Genomic DNA, 19,783 nt, shown 5'->3' with positions numbered 1-19,783 from the left:
TGTGGGAGGCAACCCACAATTTTTATTTTTTAGCATTCATTTATTTTTTATTATTTTATTTTATTTTACTCCCTTAGTTGTTAATTTTACCCACCACCAGATCTACCGCCGCAACACATGGACGAGGATGATGAAGATGCTGCGGACGACAACTTGAGCAACGAGTTCTGACACTCGTGCGTGAGGTATGTGTTGTCACATTTATCGTTTAAATTATACATTGAGGACAATGCATACTTTAAGTTTCGGGGGGTGAATTTGCTTGTTTGTTAAAATTATTATTTTTTATTTATTTATTGCTCAGTAATTAAATTGATTTTTTTTTCTTCTTTAGTTTTTTTATTTATTTTTTTTTTGCATACTAGATTTTTTAGGAAGAGTCATGGATAAGTAAAATGTGAGACCGATGATAAAAATTGAATTGCGGTCCTGAAGTATATATGTGTTCATGATAACTTAGGAGTCACAATTATTTTGCACTGTCGTGTTTATTGATACTATCATTGCTTAGAGACAAGTTGCATGCCTGTGATGCTAAATAGACGATGGAGATCTGATTCTTGGTAATTCTTGCATGACATTGATTGACACTTTTGCAAACATAGAAATGATCTAGGCAATTTTTTCACAATATCTTTAGGCATGTGTTCTTCGTTTACTGTCAATTGTAGCCCTTTGAGCTTCAAGTTAATTGAGATGCTTAAAATTTCTTTTGTACCTACCTCGTATATCATTCTTTTTGGTTGAACAAATGAATGTGATTAGTTTGTATGAGTTGACTAATGGATTGACGGAAATCTAGAACTTGTTTGAGCACTTTTCGAGGCGAAATACGGATAATATGTGACATATGAATGATTTAGGCGATCTTTGGAACCGTTTTGAGCCTTTGAGCCTACCAAATGAACATGAAATATCCCTAGTGTCCCATTTTGAGCCTACTAAAAAATCAAGTGGTGTATGTCAATGACATACAATTAGCCCCCACTTGTATCTATTCTACATCCCACAACAACTACATAATGAAGCTTATACACTTTTTATCCTACCTAATTTTGAGAGAAATAAGTGCATTGGTATTGTAATGATTCAAGTACTCCTTGAAAAGAAAGAGCAAAATTAAATGTGCAAAAAAGAGTTGCTAAAAAAATGAATCAAAAGTGGTGAAAAAAAAAGGAAAATATGGGAAATGAAGGATATGATTGGGAAGAAAACAATAAAGTGATGATGAATGAAATGAGGATGAGAATTATGAAAATTCAATTATTTCTCTCAAATTTTGATCTTCATACCTTTATTGTAGCCATGAGCCGTAGCCTAACGTTACAAGCCTACAAAACCTATTAACCTTGTCACATTTATCCAATATACTAGTGGAGAAAAGTTGTTCAAGTCAAGTCTATGGATACCTGAAAAACATTGTCAACACGTATAGACTTTAATCATTTGCATACAAGCATCTCATGGTGTGATTTCATCTTTGGTATATTTTTGTTGAATATTTATTGAGCCAATTAATCAACGATAAAGTCCTATGTGATCTATGAATGTGAATTTGTATTTTAATGAAGTGTGAGCGGCACTGGGCTGATGATTTCTTGAGTTTGTAAGACGAATGTGTATGAGACCTCTATTTGAGCATTCGATTGGGTAAATGAACATTGACATATCACACACGCACGTGACTCTTGGAAAATCGTGAATTACATGAAATTAGATACGTCGGAGGCCAATATCACTTTTCGCATATCCATGACTATAGTCGTTAGCGTTAATTTTTTCTTGATTATTTGCTTTTATTTTATTTTGCTCGGGACTAGCAAAAGTTCAAGTTTGGGGGCTTTGATAAGTGTAAGATTTGCACTTAATTTATATTAGAGTCCATTTTGAATTATGCTTGTTTCGAACAGAATTATGCATTTTTGGTTTGTTTTTGTTGTCATTTCAGGAATGGAGAAAATATTGGGCATGAAACCAAGTGGACAAAGAAAACAGAGTAGTGAGCAGCCGAGAGCACACCCCCAGACAAAGATGCGCGCGTGGCCGCGCCACTTCACGCGCTGCCGCGCGCATATACACGCAAGTCATCAACCCGAGAGGCGCGCGCAGCAGCGCCACTTCTCACGCAACCGCACACGCAGGAACATAGGAGAGAAACCAGCAGCTCGCGCGCCACCGCGCCATATCACGCGCGACCACGCGCGCACAGATGAAGCACACGAGCAGAAGCTTGCGCGCAGCAGCGCCACTTCTCGCGCAACCACGCGCGCATGGATATAGCTCACCAACCAAAAGCTTGCGCGCGGCCGCGCGATTTCATGCGCAACCGCGCACGCAGCGTCTAGAAAATTTATAAATCGCGCGCTGCTAGGTTTGAATGAAAAAAAAAAGCCGCCTTGGGAAAGAAATACACGAGAGAAACGCCGTTTTGGAGAGAAAAACACACGGGAGAGAGGCATAGACACGAGATGAAGATCCAGAGTGCGAAGAACGATCACGAATACGAAGAACGACGGATCTGGGGACGGAGACGACACTTCGGATTTGTCATCTATTCTCTCGTCTATATATTTTCTTGTATTTCGATGTCTAAACCTTCGAATATGTGTTGTTTTTATTTAGAATTCAATATGAACTAATTTTCTAGTATAGATAATGACGTAACTTTGTGGATACGATGATTTGACGCAGTGGTTTATTTGATTGAATTCCGCTCTTGTTTAATTGTGCTCTCTGTGTTTATTTCACGGCAATTTACTGGCCATAAATTGTTTGTTGTTTGATTAATTCGATAAATCGGGAGAGGGACTAGGATTAAAGATCATTAGAGACACATAGTTGAATGTTTATAGCGTTCGGAAGACATATAACTTTAGCGAGGCTCAGGTAAGAACATTGTTTTCATTTATTAATTAAACTTAGATTTTATTAGGAATAATTGAATCAAAGTTTGATTGATAAAATTTATTCGTCACTTGGGAAAGGGGGAATAAAATAATTAAGTGTTCTTGGTCATTAAATAATTGGAATTCGTGAATATAAATTTAACTGGGAATAATTATCGTGGAAACTTGGTGAAATCATTTCTCTAGATATTTTCTCTCATTGTTATTCCTCAACTTGGTGATTAGATTAATTATTTGTTTTCAATTATTTCGATTAAGTGAACCAAATCTCTTTTGATTCTTCTGAATAAAGTTGAGACTATTTTTATTACAAGCATTGATATAATTTTAGTTTACACTCCTCGTGGGATCGACACTCGTAATCAAAATTTCATTTTACTATAATTTGACATCGTGCGCTTGCGAGCAATCAAAAAAACACGCAAAACACAGCGTGCTTTTAATGTGCGCCGTTAATATGTGCTTTTAATGCGCGCCGTTAATAACATATTAACGGCGCGCATTAAAAGCACGCTGTGGAAAGTAATATTATATACTATCCGCAACGTGCAAAATGTGCGATGTTAATACCCTAAGCATTCACGGCGTGCATTAAAAGCACGCTGCGGAAAATTGGTGCGAATTTTTAAATTAACGACGGTTTACAAAACCGTCACTATTTTTAGGACGGTATACGATAAAACGTCGCCGATTTAAACTCGACGACGGTTTATTAAAACACCGTCGCTAAAAATATTGTCGCTAATAGCCATAAATCAGCGACAAATTTTAACCGTCGCTAATAGTCGCAAATTGTCTATAAATATCCGATTTTCGTTCCACTTTCCTCCACACCACTTCACAACACTTAAAATTTCTCTCTTATACGATTTTAATTTCGATTTACGTAAATTTTTTTTGTTTCAATTTTTGGTTAATTTTTTAAATGTTAGTTAAGATCATCAGTCAATTTATCATAATTGTATTGTAGTTTTTTTAAAAATTTATTAAATTATAAAAGTAAAATTTTTTGTTATTTTTACGCAAACTTTAGCGATGGTTTTTAAACTGTCGCGACATGTAGCGACGGCTTTTTAACCGTCGCTAAATTTGAATACCGTAGTTAATTTGGCGACGGATTATAAACTGTCGCTACTTTAGCGACGGTATCTTCAATTTTAAACCGTCGCAAATTTCCGACGGTTTTGTCAAAAATCGTCGCTAATATTTAGATGTTTTTTGAATATTAACGGTGTACATTGCACGTTGCGGATAATTGTATTAACAGCGCACATATGCATGTCGTTGATAATAGTATTAACAGCGTGCACATGTATGCTGCGGATAATCTTGAACTTTCAACAGCTTGCAACTTCGCAGCGTGCAATGTGCGCCGCGGAAAGAGAATTTGAGCGCTGCGAAAAGCAATTTTTGTTGTAGTGATAATATGGTGTGGTGATGAGTAAAAGAAAGAATATGGCGTGCCTTTGCATATTTTACGCACGAATAAACTGTAAGGCTTGAGATTATTAGTCTTCATTGATGTGAGACTCGGAAGATATGAGTATGCATGATATAAAATGAGAAGCACTAAGTGAGATGGGAATAGGAAAGACATGGAAAAAGATGAGAAAATATTCAAATAGTTGTGAAGGGCCGAAGCTATGACGCACATGCGCGAAGAAATGCGCGCATATGCGCGACAAGTCCAGAAACATTGGCGCACATGCGCGAGATAAGGCGCGCATATGCGCGACACCTCCAGAGACTTTGGCGCACATGCGCGAGATGAAGCGCGCATATGCGCGAGGTGTTGATGCCGAGACAATATGTCTCGCGCATATGCACGAGTTAAGGACGCGCATATGGGCGAGAAGTCCAGCATGCACACTAAGTTGACACATGGCATGAGCTATATAATGTGTAACACTTTCATTTCTTCATCTCCATCAGCAATAACCGAGAGAAAGAGATTCAGAAAAGCTCCAAGTTCTCCCGAGCTTAGAATTGTGATTGTCTCACATTTAGTTATCCGATTTTCGATCCGGGGTGATATTCGTACTCCTCTTGCTATTGGCTACAAAAAGAAGTAAGTATTGTTAACTTTCAACATGTTTTGAAGTAAAGATGTTGAAGAAATCAGATATTGATGGTTATTATGTATTCTTGTGATGTCTCCGAACATATATTTGAAAACGGATCGAAGAAAGATTATCGTATGTGATTATTTTGTATTTTCAGAAAATGTGTATAGGAGATTATGTAGATTTTGAAGTGTGGTGGATGATTATTGAGAATTGGGAATTGTTGATATCATATATGTGTTATTGAGTTGATCGGTATCGAAATAATACGTCGTTATGCCATCCAAAATGTACCGAGAATGAATATTGTTACGTACATGTATGGATTGAATAGAATGTTGATCTTGTATCTATTGAACATTACCATTTCAGATTCATTGTGCCTAACTTCGACTTCGAGACCTCGACATCAATAAAAGTTCAACAAGAAAGGTATAATTCATGTGACTTTGGGGAGACACAACTCAAATGAGATTCAATTTGAGTTTCCCAACAAAATCACATACTAGATTATGTTTATATTTTGAATGTTTATGCCTTGTTTATAGATTATATTCAAGCCTTGAGATAGGAGTCATTGACAGATTTGTCAAACTAGATGTTCGGTAGTATCATCGCATTGGAGCAGTTCGACTCCATGTGTAGACACTCGATACAGACATGACCGAAATCTAGGAATGAGACGTACCATTACCCCAATTGGGAGGGTAGGTAACAGACAACGACGTCTTATTAACACCGGAATCCCTAGAGTAGAGTCGAATTGAGTCAGGACATGATTTGATTGATATTGCATGCTTATATTGATTTGGTTTCATAGACTATGGAACCTATTGCTTTTGATATTATTCATGATAGTTGTTTCATGATTTATATTTTGTTTATGCATGCATACCATGTTTTATACTGGGATTGGTTCTCACCGGAGTTTCCGGCTGTTGTTATGTCTGTATGTGTGCATAACAACAGGTGGGACAGGATCAGGGTCACGACCGAGATGAGATCGAGATAGAGTGGTGGCTTCGGGCACAGAGGACTGCTAGTGGTTATTGTACTAGACTTGTACTACTTATGATTTGGAGATTGTATGGTATGGAACTTTAGTTTGGTATGGATGTATTAGGACAAACCATGTATTTACGTTTGTAGTAATTAAATAAAGAGAATTCTTATGCTTGGTTTATATAAATTTGACTTAAAGTTAAAAGCAAAAATTTGACCCACGTTTTCTAACAACGATCCGATTAATCCCGTAAAGAACTGAGTTAGAGCCCGGGTCCCCACATAAACGTTGAGATTGCGAAGAACGGCGACGAGAAAATGACGGCTTGAAACCCCTTGCAAACTTTCAACTTTTTCCTTCAATTTATTGTGTGTGCCGTGTAATTTGCTAGTGGAGAGAATTTTGATTGCATTGGGGACGTGGGGCGTGTGATGATAATGAATTGGGGTGGGGTTTTGTACATATTTTATAGTTAATAATCATTAATTAAGCTTAGGTTCATTAGAAAGTTAATTAGGCCCAATTAATCTCATTAGTGATTAATTAAATATTAAAATAATTTTGTTTAATAAAGTTTGTGAATTTATTAGCAGGGTTGCCAAAATGTTCGTATTTTTGTTGAAAAATCAACACCGATAAAATTTACGTTCCGACGTATAAAATCACCTCAAACTCCTTATTTTCAAAAATAGGAAAAAGCATCACTCATATTTTAAATAATTAAAAACAACTATTTAATAAAAACATTTTCTATTTTTCAGTCATCGGTCTCCGTTCCTCGATCGCAACTCGAATAACCCTTTAAAAATACATTTTAATTCAACCATGTAGAAAATACATTTTAAACATGTAAATATGGACAACATAATTAATTCATGTAATTAAAACATTTAATTAAAATACAAGAGAATTTAATAATTGCATGCATGTGGTTTGCGTTGACCATTAAATTTTCGGAGCGTTACAAATCCAGTGAAAGTCTTCCATTTCTCAATATCCAAATTCCTTCGATTTCCTATCCTATATACGATAAATAGTCAACATCTATTTGTATTGAACGAGATCTGGAAAAAGAAAACACATATGTGAATATCATGTTACTGTACGAAATGAGATAAGAAATTTATATATAAATATGTGGTCTTATCAACCAGATATGTTGGAGTATCCATGTACAAATTTGGAAGTCAGAATCGTTGTTTTCAGAAAAAATTTGTTTCAAAAATTTTATTGTTTGGAGTATTCGCCTTCAACAAATAAGACATATTGTTTATATTGTTTTCTTTTTTTGAATGATGTTAATTCATCCAATATATCGGTGCCGGCCAATAAAGGATTTGATAATTAGAAACTGTAAACCAAGGAAAACATGTGCTCTTCTTTCCTATATTGGTTTTGCAACTTCTTCACCTCATATTATGTGTGAGAGAAGGGTTGTGCATACACAATCTAAAAAGGAAAAAGAGAAAAAATGTTTGCATTTGAGTATCTCAATTGTAGTTGTTTCATTGGCTACCATTCCAAGGTTGTACATTTAGAGGTAACGATGAAACTCTATCTTCATCCAACGTGAGAATTTTCTTGAATTGGTGAAAGATTTTGAAAAAATGAGTACAAAAATTGAAGTTGTACTTGAGAATGCTCCAAAAAAATGCCCAATATATCGCTCCAAAAATTCAAAAAGATATCTTACATATTGTGGCCAATAGAGTTGAAGAAGTTGGAGATAAATGCTTATGTATTATTTTTGATGAAGCACGAGATATATCTAAATGACAGTAAAAGACCATTATCTTAAGGTTTGTGAACAATCATGAGATTTTAACAGTTTTTCTATCAAAAGTGTTGGTGACACTATCTTAATGAATTTAAAAAAGAGATATCAAATGTTCTTGTTCATCATGATCTATAGGTTAAGAAAATCAGATACCAATTATAAGATAATGATAGTAATATGTGTGGCACGTGGAATGGACTTCAATAATTATTTCTCAAATATTTTCCTTATACATACTATGTCCACTGTTTTGCCCATCGATTACAACTGACATTGGTTTCTGCAGCTAAGGATGTCAGTGTTAATTTGAGAATTTTTTTCTCATTTGAATATTGTTACTTTTTCTACTAAGCGCATTGCTAAGTTACATACTGCACGAAGAAATAAAATTGAGCATATGTTGGCAATTGGAGAACCTGATTTTGGAAGTGGTTCCAATCATATTGGTAACTTGCAACGAGCAGGAGCTACTCGTTGGAGTTCTCACTATGATTCGGTAAAAATCTTGATATATATATACATTGCTACTTTCAAAGTTTTTGAAGCTCTCAGCGATCATTTTGCAAATTGAAAAGTTGAGGCTGAAGTTCGAGGGATTTACAGAAACATGACAAACTTTGAATTTGTGTTCAATTTTCATTTAATGCATAAATTTACGAGCGTTCTTTGTCAAATTCTTCAAAGAAAATCTCAAGACATTTTGACTACTATTACATATGTCACTACTACCAAAACTATCATTCAAAAACTATGAGAATGCAGGTGGGACGAATTTCTTCACGAAGTTAAAATTTTTTGCTTGAGAAATGAAATTGAAGTGTTTGACCTTGACTAATTGGTCGTTCCCGCCGAAAAACTACAATAGAGCACCATTACCACTTCGATGTTTTTAATGCAGCAACAGATTTCATCTTGATGGAGTTAAATACTCGATTCAATGAGTCATCTGTGGAGCTTCTTTATCTTAGTACAACTTTAGATCCTAAAAATTCATTTGAGTCATTTAACAATGATGATATTTGCAAGCTTGCAACGAAGTTTTATATTGGAGATTTCAGAGATTAAAACATTGTTGTTTTGGAGTAAAAATGATACATTATAAACTTGATGTGATGTAGAATTTTGAAGATTTCTACACTCATTGAGTTGTGTCCGCAATTGACTAAGTGTAGACAGTCAAATATTTATGTTATGTTGGTTATATTGATTCTTCTTGTTTTGACGTAACATGTGTTTACTGCAACTACTGAGCGAGTTTTTTCAGCAATAAAACACGTAAAGACGACACTTCATAATACAATGGAAGATGATCTTCTTGCCGATTGTTTGATACTCTATATTAAACAAAATTTAACTAAATGTACATATGTAGATTCTATTATAAATAAATTTTATGTATTTAAATTTCTTAAAGCATAATTTCATTAAACAATATAATGTAATTTTTTTAATAATATATAACTAATCACATTAAGTTCAAACCATCCCAACTCATCCCAGGATCCGTCCCTGATGACGACGGGACATACAAGCAGCACATATAAGCAGTTCTCGTAGGGGCAAGGAGTAAGAAAGGTTGGATGCTTAAAAAGATGGAAGTGGAGAAATTAAAATCTAAATGCATTAGCTTTTAACGGTGTTTAACAAAGAGGATTCTTTTGTCGATAATATAAATGGTTCGGTACCAAATGAAATGTGACCAAAACAAATGTTTTTCCCTAATTATGCACAAATGAAAGCCATTGTATAATCTATAAAGATTCTAATATAAGCTGACAGGATGTCAAAAATGGCCTAAACCACTCAACATTCATGCATGAATGCATTTCAAAAGGTTTCAAAATAGGAAGCTTTACAGGCATACAATACAAGCAATTAGCATGATGCAAAGCTATGAGTAAGCATTTGGTGGTTAAAGATCTTGAGCATCCGAACGAACGTTCAAAATTTGGGAAACCACGAGCTTCGAAAGCTCATTAATGGCAGTTTGATAATCATCTGATTCTCTCTGAGGTGACCATCCTGATGACAGTGAGCTTAATCGGCTGTATTCACCAGCTGCAACTTTTGTTTTCATGGTCGTGGCGAGGACCCTTTCCAAATCATTCATTGATAATGGTCTTGGCTCCTAAAATGGAAGAATGACACCATAATATATAAGATAAAACTTTTGAACATCCAACCCTGTCAAACTAAAGCATTCGTTACGGTCGCCCCGACAACGCAAATTCAGTGCTAGATTTTGGCCGGAGATTGGATGCATAGGCACTGAACTTTAAAAAAACCACTAGATGTACACGAAACATTCGGCAAAAATATGTTTCAAGGTAACACAAATTAAAATCGCATAAAGTCATCATTGCCCATCTGTAAGATGTTGTACAATTTCCTCAGGACCGAAAGAGCGCACACATTTTCAACAAAAGATTGACTTGCACCAAAAATACAAGTTTAGAGTAGTGCCGATGGCAAGCAAACTTTAACATAAATAAGTAACAAAAGAAAATATAGTCCGGGCCACCTCCTTCACCTCTCCCAGTAGGGGAGAAGACAGGGCTCGAACCCAGGTTAAAGCGTTAAAGCGAAAAATCCCCCACCACGATGTAAGGGGCAAAAAAAAAGAAATACTGACCAGAGATGGCTTTCCACTCTTCTCAACATTAAGCAGGTCCCGAATAGGAAAATAGGCTGCTTTTTTGCAAAGATCTAGAAGATCTGAACCAGTGTATCCATCACATAGACCGGCTGTTCGATCATAATCAATGTCATCCGCTACCTTCTCATCCTTTAACAGAACCTTCAATATAGCTGCCCTTTCTCGGCGATCAGGAATCCCAATTTCAAATGCCTGAGGAAGACGTCGAAGAATTGCTTCATCAAGTTCGGATGGGCGATTAGTTGCAGCAAGTACCATCACCCTAGCTTTTTCTATATCAACCAATTCAAGTCATTCAAACATTGATACTATCCAAAATAACCCATAATCATGGAATCAACACGGAGGAACATCATAAGGCAAAAATCTAATCCTTGAGCACGGAAAAACAGTTACAAGGGATTTTGAAAGAACTTACTATCAGTGGTGAAACCATCCCACAAAGCCATAAATTCGGTCTTCATAATGGTCACTGCTTCATGATCTGTACTCTTGCGTTGGCATAAGAAACTATCCACTTCATCAATGAAAATAATAGCTGGCTGGAGCTTGTAGGCCAAGGTGAATACAGCAGCCACTGAAGAGAAATAGTACAGCAAAAATAAATAGAAGAAAAATACAGAGAACTGTTAAAAAACCCAAGTCTCTTCAAATCCTACTACTACAAAAATAATGTGTAATAATAATAAAGTTTAAGAAGTTCAGTATCTCATGAAAAAATAGAAAAAATGAAATAGGTAATCACTTCTTCTGCTCCTCCTCCTCCTCTCAAATATAACGATCAAATTTTTAAATAAATAAAATGAGTATTCACATTAGGACCGTTCTAGCGAAATAAGAAATCCTTGATTAACAAAGAAGATATTCGTGAAACAGAACCCCACCAATTCACCCTACTATCATTCTGCTTAAAACAAAAGGATAAGTTACTAAATTTTAAAAACAATATATTGCTCTCCATGACCATCGAAGCATCCACTCTCATCATTCATGAAATCGACACATCTACAGACTAACTCAAACACAAAAACCAATCCATCTCACAGTTTCTTCAGACGTCACAAACATTCAAATATGCAAAATCCAGAAAATGCAATACAGAGAAAGCCGAAAGGAGTTTAAGAAATTTTAGGAGCTATACCTAATTTCTGTGCATCGCCAAACCATTTGCTCATTAGATTCGATATTCTAACATTGATAAAAACAGCTCCTGACTCTCTTGCAATTGCTTTTGCAAGCATTGTCTTCCCAGTGCCTGGTGGTCCATATAGCAAAACACCTTTTTGTGGAGAAAGAAGCTTCCCTTGAGAAAACAGCTCGGGTCTTCTCAGCGGAAGAATTACTATATCATATAATGATTGTTTAATGGCATCCAATCCACCAATAGAGTCAAATTTGACATCTATTTCGTCCGGGTTGACTACATCACATGCTATAACATCCTGTGTCACTATGAAAGGAATCCAATAAGCAGAACATCTTTACTTACAGATATCCAGCAGCTAAGCAATTTCAACTGTCAAAGCGTAAAGAATGCTTCAGTAGCTTAACCAAACCACATTAAAATTTCAACCGAAAGTTCAGTCAGATATGCAAAATGGAACAGCAACGATTCTTCATCTTATTGGCCATGTAGATACAAAAACTAATGGTGAACTTATGTCTATCACGTGATAGATCGTCAATTTGCCAGTACTTTTCAAAATAGCCACAAACACAAAAATCTTAAACTAAGGCACTGGCAGGAATGAATACAAAACATAGGTCTAGTGACTAGTGAGGCGAGGGGGTGATCCCATGTATTTGCTAGAATTACAGGTAAATTTTAAAATATTGTACATTCAAGGGCTGTACATGGAACCCCCCCTGGATTTGGATAAATTGTCTGCCCAAATGCAGCGCATCTTCTGGAAACACAATTCTGCAGTCTTTGTCTAAGTTTAGTAAACCTAATACTTATCCACAATATCAAACTTATCAAAAGAATCTACTAAACTTCTAATGGCGTAAACACCCGCACTTCATCCTAAAAATCTACACCGTCAAATTTCCGAAGTTATCTTGCGGCACAAGGATGCCAAACGGGGGAGTAATTCGATTATTTCTCGGGGTGAAATGAAAAACAAAAAAGGTAAAAGTGACCTCGTATGGATTTGTTTGGATGAGAGGCCGGCCTAAACGCTTGGCGATTTCCTTCTTGTTTTCCAGTGCTTTCTTGGAAGCATCACGGTTAGGGTCGAGATGCCTGAACCCGACGAACAACACCAAGGAGCTGAGGGCGGCGCTGGCGGCGTACAGAATCAGTTCCCTAACCAATTTTGTTTCCCACGAAGCACTACTCATTCTCGTAAAGTTCCGATTCGAAAGGGAATTCGAAAGGAGGTTCTGGAGAGGCGTGGAGGTGCACTTGGCCCGTAAGCTATTACATATAATAAAAATAATTTATTGTGGAAATGTGCAAATTATCCTAAAATACCTCAAACACGACTTTGGGAAGTATGAGCTCCACAAACTCGATATGACCACAACTTTGTATCCAATAAACTATGTCACTGGCGGCGTGAATTCAATTGATTTTCAATTATTTTTTTTAAATGATATATTTTCATCAATTTGATAGAAATTTATTGACTTTTATAGAATCTCACGTATTTGTAAACAGAATTTCATAGATTCTTGTGGATTTTTTGTAGACTTGTCAAATTGGGTTAGGTCCGTCGGGCCGGCTCGCCCCGCTATAAAAATTGAACGGGTTGGGTTGATAAAATAGCAGCCCGTTTGGAGGTGAGCCAAATGGGCTGAGCTCGTTTGGGTTGCGGGCCAAGACAGGTCGAGCCCAAACGGGGCGGGCCAAATTAGGATAAAATTTTATATTTTTTAGTTTTAAGTTTTATATAAAAATTGGAATAAGTTTCATGCACCTCCATGTCTTAGAATAAATATATTGATAATTTACTCTTTAACAAATTTATTGATAAATTACTCTTACAACAAATATACATAAAGAAAATAAAAAAAAAAGAAATTTACAGATATAAATAAATAAAACAAAACGGAAGAAATTCCTGTAAATTTTATTCATGAATCTTAAAATAATTTTTAAGCATAGCAGTTGTTTGTGAACCCAATAGTGTTTTCATTTGAAGTCCGACGAGTTGCAGTGAAATTTTGTGGACCCGACGGAGGTTTGCTAATTATGTGTATTGTTGAAGACATAATATTTTTTAAAATTTACAACCGTCTCTTTCCTCGACTTTATGTTCTCTTCCATGTCTCAATCTTCATGTTTGATTTAAACACTTTGCTTTTTATGAATTATGTTGTATGCTTGCTTAAATTTTTATTTCAATGTTTTAATTATTTTATGAAACTATTTGACTGAAATATGTTTAGCATTTTTTTCTTAAAAAAATAAGCGGGTCGGCCCGCCTAACCCGCGGTCCAAGGTGGGTTGGGCTAGGTTGACCATTTAGAGGCCCGCCTCGCCCCATCTAATGGCGGGTTGCGGCAGGTGGCGGGCTGGCCCGCCCCGCCAATCCATTTTGATATGTTTTTTTGTAAGATTTTTGTAGATATTTGTAAATTTTTTGATTGATTGTGCAAATTTTGTACTTTTAATTGATTGTAAAATTTTGTAGATATATTTAATTTCTTTGAACTATTAATTATTTGACATAAATAATATCTTCATTTTAAATAAATTTTTTAATGTAAATTTACTTATTTAAAAAGTGTTGTGCCTAAAAAATAGTTAAGAAGGCCAACAGAAGAAACCCAACAGAAGAAACCCAACAGATGAAGCCCATTGTAGTTGTAGTTGGCCCAATGAAAGAACGTTGCTGCCAATTAAAGCCATTACTCAAGATGGAAGATCGTGGATTGATCGTGGAAAGGAGCCCAAACTGACGTGCAGAATGTGACAAAAGCAGAAGGAGGAATCAGAAAGTAGCTCGACAAATCAACACAAAAAATCCATAGCAACTCTCTGTAGAGTTTCTCTCATTTGTTCTGTTGGTTATTTCTATTTCCAGCAAACTTCTTCTATAATCTTTAGTATGTCCATCCAAGTTTCGTGTAAAAGCTTTGTTCTAATTTATAACAGAAGCCATACCAAAGGAACAATTCCAAAGATGAACCAAATGCCTGCTATAACTGTGGCAAATCAGGTCACTTCATTGCTGATTGTCCTAAACCCAAGAAGGACAGTCAAGGCTCAACTGACAGAAGAAAGAAATCATATGAACGCAAAAGAAGATCCAAGGAAGATAAGAAGGTCTTCAAAAAAAAAACATTAGGTACTCTTAGCTAAAGAAAACAAATGTAAATGGGCAGAAACTGACAGTGAAGAGTCGGAACCAGAAAGCTCATGCAGTTCTAGTGATGATAAGGAAGTAAAATGCTTGATGGCTAATGACGCAGCAGAAGAATCATCAAGCCAACAGGTATTTGATTTCAGCTCAACTGATTTCACACGAGAAGAACTCATTCTAACACTACATGACATGGTAAATGAGTATCAAAAGCTTGCATCATCATTTGAAGAAATCAAAGCAAAGCAAACTGATTCCACAGACAATAAAACCAAAACTGATGAATCAGTCGATGGGTTGAGTATAAAAAGAGAAATTGCTGAGTTAAAAGCAGAAAGAAACAAAAATCAGTCATTAATACAGAAGTTGATGCTTGAAAACTCAAAATAGACTGAGCTTATTCAGTCTTGGAACAAATCATCTACTGCACTAAATGAAATGCAGATTTCACAAAAATCAGTTTCTGATAAAACTTGTTTAGGGTTCAACACTTAAGGAGAAATGTATCCAAATGATACTCAACCAAAGCTAACAATAGACAAAGGGAAATACATTCACTTTGTCAAATCAGCAGTGGTACAAGAACAAATTGAGTCCAGTAAACTGATTGAGCAACCTACTGAGAATATGAACAAGGCTAGAAGATATGGGATTGGTTATAGTCAAAAATTCTCAACTGATTCACAAAGTCAGTCATCAAAGAGATTTTACAAAAACTATTTGAATGGCTATTCCAATTACTATAACTGCAAGCCAGTTTAGAAGAGATATAGACTGAACAATCAGTTGAATAAAGCTAAAACACATATTGTATCATTCGTACACCACACAAGCACACAAAAGCCGAGAAAAACCATTTGGAATACAGCTACTGGAAAGCCTGTTAGACTAATCCAAGTATGGGTTCCTAAAGGACTAATCAGTTCAGGACCCAAATAGATATGTGTAACAAATTATATTATGTGTGTGACTGCAGGTAATAGGTAAAAACAAGAACTCAATATGGTATTTAGACAGTGGATGTTCGCGACATATGACAGGAGATGCAAGTGTGCTATCTCAACTGATCAAATACAGTGGTCCAAATATCAGTTTTAGGGACAATTCCAAAGGTAGAACTGTGGGTAAGGGTAAGGTTATCCATGGTAACTTTACTTTTAAAGATGTTCTATTAGTAGAAAACCTGAAGTATAACTTGATCAGCATCAGTCAGTTATGCGACAGTGGATTCTCAGTACATTTTGACAAAAACTCATGTTCAGTCAAAACTTCAACTGATGAAATCATACTAACTGGCAAACGTTATGGAAACACATATAAAATCAGTTGGAATGATCAAACTTATGCACCAGTTTGTTTTATTGCTTCCAAATCATCTAAAAACTGGTTGTGGCATAAGAGACTAAACCATTTAAACTTTAAAACCATTGCCTATCTGAGTAAACATGAACTTGTAACTGGTTTGCCCAAAATAGACTTTCCAAAAGAAAAACTTTGCTCAGCATGTCAGTATGGTAAACAAGTACGATCTTCTTTTAAAAACAAGGGTTGTAAATCTTCATCCCGATGCTTAAAACTGTTGCACATGGATCTCTTTGGTCCTATACCAGTCATGAGCTTAGGAAGAATGAAATACACCTTGATAGTCGTGGATGATTTTTCAAGATTTACTTGGGTTATTTTTCTCAAATCTAAAGACCATACTGCTTCACAACTGATAAAGCTCTTCAAAAGACTTTTAAATGAAAAATCAGTTGGAATTGATCGAATCAGATCAGTTCGAGGAACTGAATTCATCAATCAAACTCTTTCAAATTTTCTAGAGAATGCTGGAGTTAAGCATAAGCTCTCAGCAGCCAGAACTCCTCAGCAAAATGGTGTAGCTGAGAGAAGAAATCAGACCCTTAAAGAAGCTGCTAGAACAATGCTTGCTGATTCTGGTATTTCTCAAAGGTTTTGGGCAGAGGCAGTAAACACTGTGTGTTATACTCAGAATAGATCAATGATTAATAAGAATCATATGAAAACACCATATGAGATCTGGCATGGAAGAAAAAGTATAATTACTTATTTCAAAATATTCGGCTGCAGATGTTTTATTCTTGATAACGGTAAAAATTATTTAAAAGCGTTTGATGCTAAATCTGCAGAGGGAATATTTCTTGGATACTCATCAGTTAGTATAGCTTATAGAGTCTTCAATAAGAAAACCCTAAATGTTGAAGAATCAGCTCATGTTGATTTCGATGAAACTAAACTAACTAATAAGCCAACTGATCAAGTTGAGCTAGTTGATCGATTTACAGATATCAGTTTGGAGGATGATGATGAAAAAGACAATCATATTAATCAAAACAATCTCCAAACACCCGAACCAGAAGTGCCAGATCAATCAGCTGAACCAGAAGCCATTCCTAATGATCAGTTGATAGAGCATAATGATAACATTCAAATACCAGTTGACGAAGCACCAACTGAGACTGAAAACTGTGTTCAGTTACCAACTGAAGAAATTGCTGATACAACAAATACTGAGTACAGATGGAGAAAATCACATCCATCTGAGTTGGTAATAGGAAATCCATCTGATCCAGTAAGAACTCGCAATCAAATGCTAAATTTATTTATCCATTCAGCTTTTGTATCACAACTAGAACCAAAGAAAACTGATGAGGCTCTTGCTGATCCTAACTGGCTAAATGCAATGCAAGAAGAGCTAAATCAGTTCACTCATAACAATGTCTGGAACATAGTTCCAAGACCAGTTTCAAAAACTGTTATAGGCACAAAATGGGTTCTCAGGAACAAACTGAACGAAGATGGTTCAGTTGGACGCAACAAAGCAAGATTAGTAGCACAAGGATACAGATAAGAAGAATGAATCGACTATGATGAGACATATGCTCCAGTTGCAAGACTGGAAGCAATCAGAATGTTTCTTGCTTATGCATCATACAAGAACTTCAAAGTCTATCAAATGGATGTCAAAAGTGCATTCCTAAATGGTCAGCTACAAGAGGAAGTATATGTTGAACAACCCCCAGGTTTTGTAAATCACAAATTTCCTGATCATGTATATCATTTGAACAAAGCTTTATATGGTCTTAAACAAGCTCCCAGAGCTTGGTACGGAACTCTTTCAAAATTCCTAACTGATCATGATTTTTCTGGTTGATCAGTTGATAAGACCTTGTTCAAATTTACTAAGAATGATCACATTTTATTAGTTCAAATTTATGTTGATGATATCATATTCGGGTCAACTAACCCCAAATTATGCGAGAAATTTGCTAAGCTAATGCAGGATAAGTTTGAAATGAGCATGATGGGTGAACTAACATTCTTTCTTGGACTACAAGTGAAGCAACTGGAAACTGGTACATTAATCAGTTAGACTAAATATACAAAGGAGCTGCTGAAGAAATTTGGCATGGAATCATGTTCAGCTGCGAATACTCCCATGAGCTCATCAGTAAAATTGGACACTGATCAAGGGGGAATATCAGTTGAGGCGACATTATATCGAGGTTTAATAGGGTCATTGTTATATCTAACTGCCAGTCGCCCTGATATTGTATTTGCTGTGTGTATGTGTGCTAGATTTCAAGCAAATCCTAAGCAATCACATTTCTCAGGTTCTAAAAGAATTTATAAATACCTTAAGGGTACACAAAATGTTGGGTTATGGTACTCTAAAGACTCTACTTTCAATTTAGTTGGATATTCAGATGCAGATTATGCAGGATGTAAGCTTGATCGTAAAAGTACAAGTGGATCTTGTCAGTTTCTAGGAGACAGGCTGATCTCTTGGTTCAGCAAGAAGCAGACATCTATAGCTACCTCAACAACTGAAGCAGAATACCTTGCTGCTGGTAGTTGCTGTGCACAACTGATCTGGATCCAGCAACAATTGAGAGATTATGGAGTAATTACAAATAATTCGCCCATATTTTGTGACAATCCGAGTACAATTGCCATCACCTATAATCCAGTTCTTCACTAAAGGACAAATCATATAGATGTCAGACACCACTTCATTAGAAATCATGCTTTGAAGAAGAACATTAGACTGGAGTATATATCAACTGAGCAACAAGCAGCTGACATCTTCACCAAACCATTACCCGAGACTAAGTTTTCTTACTTTCGCAATATTTTTGGTTTAATTGATCTGTCTTAAAATTATTACTAATGTTGCTTTACTAATAGAATTATCTGATTAAGAATACCATCGATCCCAGTTTACAGAAGATATCATAGAACCAACTGAATCCTGTCATTCTCTAATCCAATCATTCAACTCATAAATTTGGATTCTAGAAAATGACCTAGTTGTAGAAATCTTCTCAACCACATGCCATTCCTTCCATAACATTGCTTCTAACAGACATTTGTCATCAATCAGATCTGTAACATGCCTAACTTCAAAACGATCAATGTATTTTCTTGCTGTTGGTGCTTGAGCACGAGTAGGAACAGTACCACTACTACTTACCCTCTGCAAATCATGAATCTTGAACCATGTTGACATCACTTTCATCAAGACATATTCTTCCATTGTCTTCTTCAATTCTTCTAAATAAGGACTTAATTGCTCATTAACTTGAATATGCGAACTACTGCATGCATCAGAGTTACTTGAATCCGACATATTGAACTGTTATTGTCTCACATTCTATCATCTTATTTATAGACAGATGAAATTTAAATGTTGAAGAAACTGAAGAGACTCAAATCAACCGAAGCGTCTTTCTCATTTACCGAGGCTTCTTAACTATCAGTTGTTCATTATCAACTGATATCAGTTTGACATTTATTACTTAACGCTTAACCAATCATCAGTTCATCTGTTTATGATCGTAATTCATATATAATAACTAATGAAACTTATTATTTGCAGGAAAAAGAAAAAAACAAAGTTAAGCCAAAATAAATGTTTCATTCAACCATAAATATTTGCTTGGATTACATCTTCATATTTTTCTTCCACATCAATTATCCACATTTTCAACCAAACGGATAGAGGTGAGGTAGATGTCTTGAAAAAGCTGTGGGAAGAAGCTATGCG

General features: G+C 35.7%; 1 protein-coding gene across 1 annotated transcript; it reads right to left on the bottom strand.

Annotated features, from left to right (window-relative positions):
• Window positions 1-9,471: 9,471 nt before the first annotated feature.
• Window positions 9,472-12,825, bottom strand: LOC142533669 (uncharacterized). Its single transcript, XM_075640512.1, has 5 exons — window positions 12,548-12,825; window positions 11,547-11,847; window positions 10,824-10,982; window positions 10,382-10,677; window positions 9,472-9,877 (listed from the first exon to the last, which is right to left on the bottom strand). The coding sequence occupies exons 1-5, from the start codon at window positions 12,746-12,748 to the stop codon at window positions 9,662-9,664; spliced, it is 1,173 nt and encodes a 390-aa protein (XP_075496627.1). The 5' UTR covers window positions 12,749-12,825; the 3' UTR covers window positions 9,472-9,661.
• Between the last annotated feature and the right edge of the window lie 6,958 nt (window positions 12,826-19,783).

The sequence above is a fragment of the Primulina tabacum genome, chromosome 18 (assembly GCF_025594145.1).
Source record: "Primulina tabacum isolate GXHZ01 chromosome 18, ASM2559414v2, whole genome shotgun sequence".
NCBI lineage: Eukaryota > Viridiplantae > Streptophyta > Magnoliopsida > Lamiales > Gesneriaceae > Primulina > Primulina tabacum.
Note: the sequence above shows the minus strand (reverse complement) of the source record. Positions and strands in the feature narration are given on the sequence as shown.